Source organism: Entamoeba dispar, genomic scaffold, assembly GCF_000209125.1.
Source record: "Entamoeba dispar SAW760 scf_1105229458309 genomic scaffold, whole genome shotgun sequence".
NCBI lineage: Eukaryota > Evosea > Mastigamoebida > Endamoebidae > Entamoeba > Entamoeba dispar.
In genome coordinates, this window is record NW_001853128.1 from 5,023 (window position 1) to 13,902 (window position 8,880).

General features: G+C 26.5%; 7 protein-coding genes across 7 annotated transcripts, besides 13 other annotated features; all 7 read left to right on the top strand.

Annotated features, from left to right (window-relative positions):
* Positions 1-22: 22 nt before the first annotated feature.
* On the top strand, positions 23-1,529 carry EDI_204760 (uncharacterized protein; the record flags this gene model as incomplete). The annotated part of the gene is made up of 2 exons (XM_001734465.1): positions 23-31; positions 81-1,529. 2 exons carry the CDS (start codon positions 23-25, stop codon positions 1,527-1,529), a joined length of 1,458 nt encoding a protein of 485 aa, XP_001734517.1.
* A 50-nt stretch (positions 1,530-1,579) lies between these two features.
* Positions 1,580-1,605: a sequence feature (AT_rich).
* Positions 1,606-1,626: 21 nt separating this feature from the next.
* Positions 1,627-1,695: a sequence feature (AT_rich).
* Positions 1,696-1,942: 247 nt separating this feature from the next.
* Positions 1,943-2,016: a sequence feature (AT_rich).
* A 40-nt stretch (positions 2,017-2,056) lies between these two features.
* Positions 2,057-2,103: a sequence feature (AT_rich).
* Positions 2,104-2,106: 3 nt separating this feature from the next.
* EDI_204770 (uncharacterized protein) lies at positions 2,107-2,804 on the top strand (the record flags this gene model as incomplete). Its single annotated transcript, XM_001734466.1, has 2 exons — positions 2,107-2,384; positions 2,441-2,804. The coding sequence occupies 2 exons, from the start codon at positions 2,107-2,109 to the stop codon at positions 2,802-2,804; spliced, it is 642 nt and encodes a 213-aa protein (XP_001734518.1).
* Positions 2,390-2,417: a sequence feature (AT_rich).
* Positions 2,805-2,889: 85 nt separating the features above from the next.
* EDI_204780 (uncharacterized protein) lies at positions 2,890-3,987 on the top strand (the record flags this gene model as incomplete). Its single annotated transcript, XM_001734467.1, has 1 exon — positions 2,890-3,987. The coding sequence occupies one exon, from the start codon at positions 2,890-2,892 to the stop codon at positions 3,985-3,987; it is 1,098 nt and encodes a 365-aa protein (XP_001734519.1).
* Positions 3,980-4,110: a sequence feature (AT_rich).
* A 2-nt stretch (positions 4,111-4,112) lies between these two features.
* Positions 4,113-5,371, top strand: EDI_204790 (translation initiation factor eIF-2B subunit alpha, putative; the record flags this gene model as incomplete). Its single annotated transcript, XM_001734468.1, has 3 exons — positions 4,113-4,174; positions 4,234-5,226; positions 5,284-5,371. 3 exons carry the CDS (start codon positions 4,113-4,115, stop codon positions 5,369-5,371), a joined length of 1,143 nt encoding a protein of 380 aa, XP_001734520.1.
* Positions 4,210-4,232: a sequence feature (AT_rich).
* Positions 5,372-6,029: 658 nt separating the features above from the next.
* On the top strand, positions 6,030-7,288 carry EDI_204800 (uncharacterized protein; the record flags this gene model as incomplete). Its single annotated transcript, XM_001734469.1, has 2 exons — positions 6,030-6,426; positions 6,495-7,288. 2 exons carry the CDS (start codon positions 6,030-6,032, stop codon positions 7,286-7,288), a joined length of 1,191 nt encoding a protein of 396 aa, XP_001734521.1.
* Positions 6,437-6,473: a sequence feature (AT_rich).
* Positions 6,554-6,598: a sequence feature (AT_rich).
* Positions 7,289-7,368: 80 nt separating the features above from the next.
* Positions 7,369-7,435: a sequence feature (AT_rich).
* A 109-nt stretch (positions 7,436-7,544) lies between these two features.
* EDI_204810 (uncharacterized protein) lies at positions 7,545-8,084 on the top strand (the record flags this gene model as incomplete). The annotated part of the gene is made up of 1 exon (XM_001734470.1): positions 7,545-8,084. One exon carries the CDS (start codon positions 7,545-7,547, stop codon positions 8,082-8,084), a length of 540 nt encoding a protein of 179 aa, XP_001734522.1.
* Positions 8,085-8,127: 43 nt separating this feature from the next.
* Positions 8,128-8,268: a sequence feature (AT_rich).
* Positions 8,269-8,294: 26 nt separating this feature from the next.
* Positions 8,295-8,317: a sequence feature (AT_rich).
* A 62-nt stretch (positions 8,318-8,379) lies between these two features.
* Positions 8,380-8,434: a sequence feature (AT_rich).
* Positions 8,435-8,543: 109 nt separating this feature from the next.
* EDI_204820 (uncharacterized protein) lies at positions 8,544-8,880 on the top strand (the record flags this gene model as incomplete). Its single annotated transcript, XM_001734471.1, has 1 exon — positions 8,544-8,880. A coding segment is annotated over one exon (337 nt), but the record flags the coding sequence as incomplete, so codon positions are not given.

The following is an 8,880-nucleotide window of genomic DNA, read 5'->3' on the forward strand; positions in this document are numbered from 1 at the left end:
GAAGTTTCAAATCTTGCTACTGATGAGGCCAGTGCTAAGTGTGTTGTATATGGTGCAAAATATCTTAAAGTTTTTCAAAGACTGAAACTCCTAAAAATCCTGATACTACTGAAACTACTAATGTTGCTGAAGGAGAAACTACTATATATCATATTAAATACTTCACAGATGCTAAATGTACAACTGCTGTTGAAGATAATCAAGATGTCACAGTAACAAAAATGGAAACTAAACCAGAAAACACTGTTATCACTATGGTATTGAGTGAAGCTACAGAAGAAGAACCAACTGATCAAGTAACTGACGAAGCTAGAAATACTTATACTCAATATGTTGTTGCTGGTGTTTGTGTTGACAGCAAGATTTTCGTTAAGGCTCAATTTGGTGTTGGTCAACATAAATGTACTGCTGAGAATACAGATATTGGTGATCTTGAAGCTATTATTACTGATAAATACAATGAAATTACATGTACAGTTGAAAAAGTTACTGTTGATGAAAGTAAAGTCTTCACTAAAGATAACACTGCTGCAATTCAAGTAGTTCAAAAAGTTGAAAATACATACACTATTGCTGATAATGCTGAAGTTATTGAAATGACATCTGCAACTGAAGGTGCTGTATTCAAATGTAAAACAGCTGAAGATAAAACTACATGCACTAAAAAGGGAGATATTTTAGTAATTGATGTTGATAAAAAAATTGCTGATGGTAGTATTTGTAAAGATGGTGAGTGTGCAGATTCTAATGGAAAGGTATACTTCTTCTCAAAATGTGAATCAAAGAAGAAATTCTTAATTGTTGGAGGATTCTTCCAACAATTTGAATATAGTGATGATGAATGTAAAAATGTAAAATCACTTGCTATTACAAGTACTTCAAGTAATTCTAGAATTAAGGTTAATGAAGTTGAATATTCAGTTAGTTATACTAAAATTGAACAAGTAGAGACTGTTTATAACAAGGTTTCTGATATTGAGTACAAGACTTATAAAGTTGGTGGATGTGATAAAACTGGTGAATCAACTAGTAAATTTGTAGCTAAGACTTCTGATAACATTTATGTTATTGAAAAATCTACTGACAATAGTTGTGGTACTCCAGAAACAAATGAAATTGAAGTAATTGCTGAAGCTACTAAAGAAGTTCCAGTTGAAGGTGCTACTGTTGTTCGTATTGAGTCTGATGCTTCATGTTCAGTTGTTGAAGTTAATGAAGCTGTTTTCTCAACTTCAATTAAATTAGATACTTGTAATGATAATATCAAATACGTTATTGCTGATGACGCTGTTGTTAAATATACATATGCTGATGCTGATAAGTGTAAAACTAATACTGAAGGAACTGCTGATGAAAATAAATATGCATGTGGATCATGTGTTGATAGTGTCAAGACTATTTGTCCATCAAATACTCCAGATAACACTAACCCAAGTAGTGATAAGAGCAGTAGTAACAATAACAATGATGATGCTGCTCCAAGTATGTTCATTGCTATTGCAGCTGTTATTGCCTTCTTCTTCTTTTAATTGAAGTGATTCGATTTTATTTATAACGAATTTGTTAAAACTTTTAGTTGATAATAAATTATTTTAATAAAAATAACATCTTTCATTACGAATGTAGAAAAAATGTTAATAATAAAATGTTATACTTATCAAAAATATAAAAGAAATAAATTAAAATTAATAATAAGAAAACTAAGTTTCATTGGATAGAAAAATGAATGGTGATGCTATTTACAGTGAGTTTGTTACTGAGATTGGTTATCAATTACTAACTTCCACTAAAATCACAACTGAAGAAAATGAAAAAGAAAAAGAACGCAAAGATGAATTCAAAGAAGTGTCAGCAATGGGTTGTGTATTTTTCCTCATTGACTTGATAAGTGAGTGTCAAAGCAGTGTATTTCAATGGGACAGTATCGGGCTTGATTTAAACCATTAAATAATAATCATTTTATTTATTGTTAAATAGAAAAATTTATTTAAGAAAATAAAAGTTAAGTAAAAAAAAGGATAAGAGGATAAACGAAGTTGAAGTGAAGTTGAGAAACAAAAAAATAATCAAAATCTTAAAAAGAATTATAAAAAAATAATTAATGTGATGGAATTCAAAAACCATACTCCTCCTCCTTTAAGAACTGACTTACTTACAAAATTTAAACAAATGATTATTGCATTACCTAATACTTCATATGTTTTAGGAGATCATTTTGATGAAATATTTGGAACAACATCATTAGAAGTTTTTCTTACAAAACTTAAAACTGTATTTGGAGAATTTGTTAATAACAAAAGTGTTGATGAATCCAAAAGAAAAGAGATTATTGATTCTTTTGAATTCTATGCCGATAGACTGTTAGATCTTTATACACTCTCATAGTTTGTTTATTAATTATAATAATAAAATAAATTGATATAGAGGCTCTTATATTTAGTGAAGGAAATGAAGAAGAAATGAAAAATTACAGTCATTTGTCTTTAGGACGTCTTCCAAAAAAGGAAGATTTATTAAGTAATTTTGATGCGTCTTTACCAAGTAAAAGAGATATTCCAAGTTATAGCTCTGTTTTTAATGAAACTAAACAAGAAAACCAACCAACATTACCTGCACTTTTATTAAAAAAGATTTCAGAAGCAGATAGTGATTTATTAAAGAAAGTAGTTGAAATTATTTCTCCAACTAATTCATGTTGGAATTGTCAAATCTTTCTTGAAGACTTGAGTGATGAGGTTGTTGATAAATTAGTTGAACTATTTGATATTTCTCCATCAGAATATTGTGGTGTTAAAAATGATTAAATGTACTTTCATTTCTTTATTTATCAATATTTTTTTAGTTTTCTTTTTGTATTCAAAAGGACTAATTAAGTTATTTTAAATATAAATGAGTAGCTCAGAAACACCTCGTACATTAGATAGAAAAGATGTTGTCGAACAGTTATTATTATATCAAGCAATGTTACATAAAAATAATCTTGAAATGAAAATTATTCAATGGGAAGGAGGAAAGTCATTATACTCACCAACATCTCATTACGCACAATTACGAGAAATTATTAAAACAATTCCTAAATTTTGGTATTTCACATTAAAAAATAGTGGTTATTTAGACATTGTCTTTGCAAATCAAAATGATGAAAAAATATTAGAGTCATTAATTGATATTAATGTTGATTCTATGAAACAAAATTTAGATGGTAAGAATGTTGTTGATGTAATGGATACATCATACAGAGTAGTTTATTCGTTTAAAGAAAATGAATATCTTCAATCTAACGAAATATTTCAAACAGTTTATTTTACTACAACACAAAATCGTCCTGTACGTTATGAAAATAGCCCAGTCATATTTAAAAATGGATTTGATGTTCATATCGTTAATGACCATTATCATCACTCATTTTTTGATCAATTCTTAATTCCATATGAATCATTAAATGAAGAAGAAAAAAGTGATGCATTAGCAAACTTACATATTATTTTATTCGATGTATTAAAAAATCCTGTTCATTTTTTTAAAGGAACAATGGGTCAATACGAACCAAAAGAAGAAGAAATACTTCACAACTTAGAGATGGAACAAGAAATGGAGGAAAGAAGAAATCAACCATTAAATGAACAACAAACAACTAATACTCATTCAGAAGAAAAAACAAATAACCAACAAGAAATTTTTTCTACCCAAATTAAAGAAGAAGAACAACAAGAACAAATTCAAAAAGAAACAAAAGAAGAAATTTCCTTATCTGAAAAGGAAACAAAAGTTGTATCTGAAGAAAACTACGAACAAATAAAACAGGACTTACAACCTTCAAACATAGTTCCTGTTGAAAAAGTTGAAGATAAAAAAATTCCACAAGTATTAAATATACAACCAATAAAAGAGGAAAAGAACGAACTAATTAAAAATACAATTTACCAAGAAATTAAAGTAGAAGAGAAGATATTAAGTAAAGAAACAAAGTCAGAACCACAAAAATAATAATAAAGATAAAAGAGAATAATCAAAATTGATTTTTATTAAAAAAAAAGAAAAAGGGTTTGAATTATTTTTTGTTTTTTATAAATAACTTTTTTTTAAGAAAAGAAAAACTAAAAATTAATAGAATGCAAAAGTATCAATCAACATTTAATAGAGTTCAAGAGATTGTTCAAAATATTAAAAGAGGGTTTGAGTTTATCTACATAAGTTTAATTAAGAATGTTATATATTTATAATAAATTATAGAGTTGTATATGGAGCATATCAGTCATCTTCTCCAATTCTTTCATTGTTGTCAAGACTTATTGAGAGAGAGCATTTTGAAAGACCTGGAGAATTAATGAATGTTTTAAAAGGAATTGGTAAATATGTTCAAATAGGAACGCAATCAGAATATGCTACAGTAAATATTGTTCGACGTGTTATGTTTATGGCAAGAGAAGTTGAAAAAAGTATGTTAAATGAAGATTTTGATGTACAAGCAAATGAATTACATAGATTAACATTTGAACATCAAACAACTAGTACAATTGATATGGTTAAATATAAAGAATTATTAGTTGAAATGATTAAAGAATTTCAACAAGAATTATCTACACTTTATGAAAGTATTGCAGAACAAGGAGAGTTGTATATTAATGATAACGATACTATTTTATTATATGGTAAATCAAGAACTGTATTAGAATTTGTAGCTGGAGCAAAAAGAAATAGAAAATTTAATGTTATTGTTATTGAAAGTTTACAACGACACGAAGAAAAAGAAATAGTTAATGATTTAAAAGCCAAAGGAATTCAATCACATTTAATTTCTGAATCATCTTTATTTAGCATTTTACCTCGTGTAAATAAAATTATTCTAGGATGTCATTCAGTTTTTGCAAATGGTGGACTCGTTGCTACTTCAGGAGCTTATAACTTATGTAGTGCAGCTAATCATTTCCATGTTCCAGTTTATGTATGTACTGGAACTTATAAAATTTGTCCAAATTTCCCAACAAATTCAAATGGATTTTCTTTAATTCAATCACCATTACCAATAACACCAGTAATTTTATCTACACCAGCTATTGGTCGTACAACTACTGGACTTGAAGAAGTTCTTGAAAAGAAATTAGATGTAGATGAAACTGTTGTTGTTAATGAATACCAAATAAAAGAGGCTCAATACGTCCGGGTAATCAATTCTACATTCGATTATATACAGCCTGATTGGATCAATTTATTCATAACAAATGAGTTTGTTTTAAATTTGTCTTCAGTTCATCTTAAATAATAAGTTTATTAACTTTTTAGAAAAGGTGTTTCACCATCTTATATTTATCGTCTTGTTGCTCAATTATATAATCCTGAAGATACATTCTTTATTGAAACTGGAAATTAATTTATTGACTTTTTGTCACATTTTTCAATAATGTTATTTGTTTTTATGTTATATGAGAAAGTGTATTTATTATAAAGATCTTCAAGACGAAAACAAAGAAATATTAAAAGAAATAAAATAGAAATAATGTAAACTATTTAAATAGATTGCTTGGGTGCAGAAAGAAGATCACAAGAAGATTCTATCATAAAAGAAAATTCTGAGAACCATCTGAGAAATCAAATGGAGATGAAAAGGAAAGAAAAAGAAAATTGAATTTTGAAGATTATTTGGAAAAGGTTAAATTTGAAAAAAAAAAAGGAAAAAAGGGTTATTTTAAAGAATAATAGAAAATTGTTTTTCAATAGTTTTTATTGGTTCATTTAAAAATAGAAGGAATGATAGGCAAATTAAGAATAGAATTAATAGTAATGAATAGTTTTATGTATAATACTTTCGTAGAAGAAAATAAAAATCTGAAGATGATTTTAACTTTCGACTTACCTAAAAAAAAACACAGGACAGAGAACGTTCTTCCATGTCATCAGAAGTACTCTGAAAAACAGAAAGAAGGGATCTTAAAAAGTTAGTACATACCAACGGTTTTAATCAATGTCATTATTTAAAATATTTGTACCCAAAGAAGAGTCTTTACTTAATAAAGCACTGAAAACTGAAAATGGAAAAATTCCAAAAAATATTGTTAAAAAAATTAAAAGAAATGGAAAAAGATTTAATGTCATCTCAATTGTTAAATCATGAGATATTATCTCGTATTAAAAGTAAGTTGAGTACTAATGAATATCTTCGCCTTCTTTGTGTTATTTTTATTATTATTAAACATGACTCAGATAATGCATTATTAATGAAAATTGTATCAAACTCTGTTCAATTTATTACTCATATTCCTGTAAATTATAAAACACAAGAAGAAAAAGAGTTAATGATTGTCTTTTCAAATCATCTTGATTTATATACTTCTTTATATGTTGATGATTCTACTGCTTTAGATAAATCAATTACACTTGATAAAGTATCTACTCTTCATTCAGATAAATCATATGATCAAACTATTAGTTTGTTTCCATTTATTTTAATTAGTTAATAATATATAAATTTAAATCGGTAAGGCTCATGGTGTTAGATACTTTAACTTCTATGTTTCTTAATTTCATTTCATTAGATTGGAATAATCCACGTTTCTTTATTAATAAATTCCATTTATATATAATAAATTTCTTTATTAAAGAATTAACGACTACATTCTATAGGTTATGTTGTTATATACAAGCTTATTTCGATACTATAATTAACGCCCCTCCTAATTCATTAAAAACTTCACTAAAAATTTTACTTCGATTCCAAGAATGTCAATCTTTTTTTAAAAAGACATTAGAAAATCCAAATGTAAGAAATTATTTTCCAAATGCACCTTTATACACTCCTATTGATTTAGAAACCTTTCAAGAATTACTTTGTGCTAGAATGATTAAAAATCAAGAAACTCTTGTTGAGTTAGCAGGTGTTCAAATTCCTGAAGTGATTAAGAATGCTGATATTAATATGCTTACTAATAATTTAAAAGTAGTTAATGAAAATTTTCAGAGGGAATTAAATGAGCAAATGATGAATATTATTTATTTCACTCGTATCGTTGTTGGCTCATCTTCTGTTACTAGAGATATTTCAAGGTCAACTTCTAAACAAAGAAATACATCAACTCTTTCTGAAGGAAGAGATGATACACAAAGTAATAGCATTAAAGAAGGGATGGATAAATGTATCAAAAGTGTTTCCGAAAGACGAATTCATTGTCCTACAGTTTCACAACCATCTACTCCAGTAACAAGAAATCAACGAGTTTCATTTACATTAAATACTAATACATTACCAGATCGTTATTTAACATCAAGTGGAGAAGTAAGCGTTGTGTTCTAAAGAAAGTAAGTTTATAATATTTATTTCTACGTAATGATTATTTTATCAAATCAATTCATTTGAAATACAAAAAAAACAAGTTTTAATTTATTTGTTTATAAACTTTCTTTAATTTATTTTTTAGAGTTATTATATTACTATTATTTTGATTAAAGTAAAATCTTATTTCTATTACTTTCTTAATGATTGATTTTGTTATTAATTGCTTTCTAAACAAAAGTATTTTATAAGTGTTATAAAGTATTTATATTCAAAAATGAATGCTCAACAACAACAAGTGTGCCATTTGATACACCATCATCCATTATTTCTTACAGATCCATTTGAAGTATATAAAGAAAATTATGGGTGGTGGAAATGTGATTTATGTGGTTCTAAACCGTTAAGAAATGAATTAATGTATCATTGTGATGAGTGCGAGTTTGATGTTTGTGCATCTTGTTATCATCAAGTCATTGCTCATTATCATCATTTAAATCATACCTTTGAACCAGATTATGAAAGTAGAGGAAAGTGTTGTGATTGTCATAAAGAAAATAATGACAAATTATTTAGATGTAATCAATGTGTTATGGCTTACTGTAAACAATGTTTTGAATCTCTTTATATCCCATCATTTCATCTTCATGCACTTTATGTTTATAGTCCCTCCATTCTTTATCCTGGTAAGTGGTGGAAATGTGATTATTGTCAACAGGTCTTTGGTAAAAACAAATTCTCTTTATTATTTCATTGTAGAGAATGTCATACAGATTATTGTTTTCATTGTCTTTTTTATGTCTCAAATCATAAGTAGTTAAAACATTCAGATTTTGAAAATAATTCATCACTCCTATTTCTTAAATAATATTATATTTTATTAGTAAAATTGAGATAAAAATTTATTGTTTTTTATTTTCATAAATTATTTTAGGAAATTCAACGTTTAAATTTCTTTTTTTTTAAATAGTTTTAATTAAAAAACTAATATTAAATTTATTCCAACGAAATAGAAAATTTTCCTTTCTTTTAAATTATAAAAATAAAATTCTCTGTTTGTAAAGAAACAAATAAAATCAAATGACGTGGATTTTTTTCAGTAGTTTTCCAACAAATTAAATAGATTTATTTTAAAATTAGTATTTTAATAAAAAAGTAATAAAATATCGGGAGAATTAAAATAATTTACAGAAAAAAAGGAAGCAATATATGAAAGATGGTTACAAAAAAGAGAAAAAATAGTGTTTTTCAAAATAGATTCCAAAATTAGAATCAAATGACGTGGAGCTTGTTATTTATCAGATCTAAGGCTGAACTACTCATTAACTTAATGCAAACATCTCAAATGAATCAATATTGTAATACTAGAAAATTTCCAGTATTTGACACGATAGATTCTACTCCTGTTTTAGAAGATAATGAACCATATCATTTAAAACTTTGTTTTTGTCCATTATGCCAAAAAGGGATGGCTGTATTAGCAAAAGAACGGTCAAGAAATGTTATTTCATGGCAGTATATTTGTAGAGTTATTTTCTATTGTTTATCAGTAATTCATAAAAAGAATGGATACTTTTCTTTAAAATATGATGTTCATTGGTTTATTGTTGATC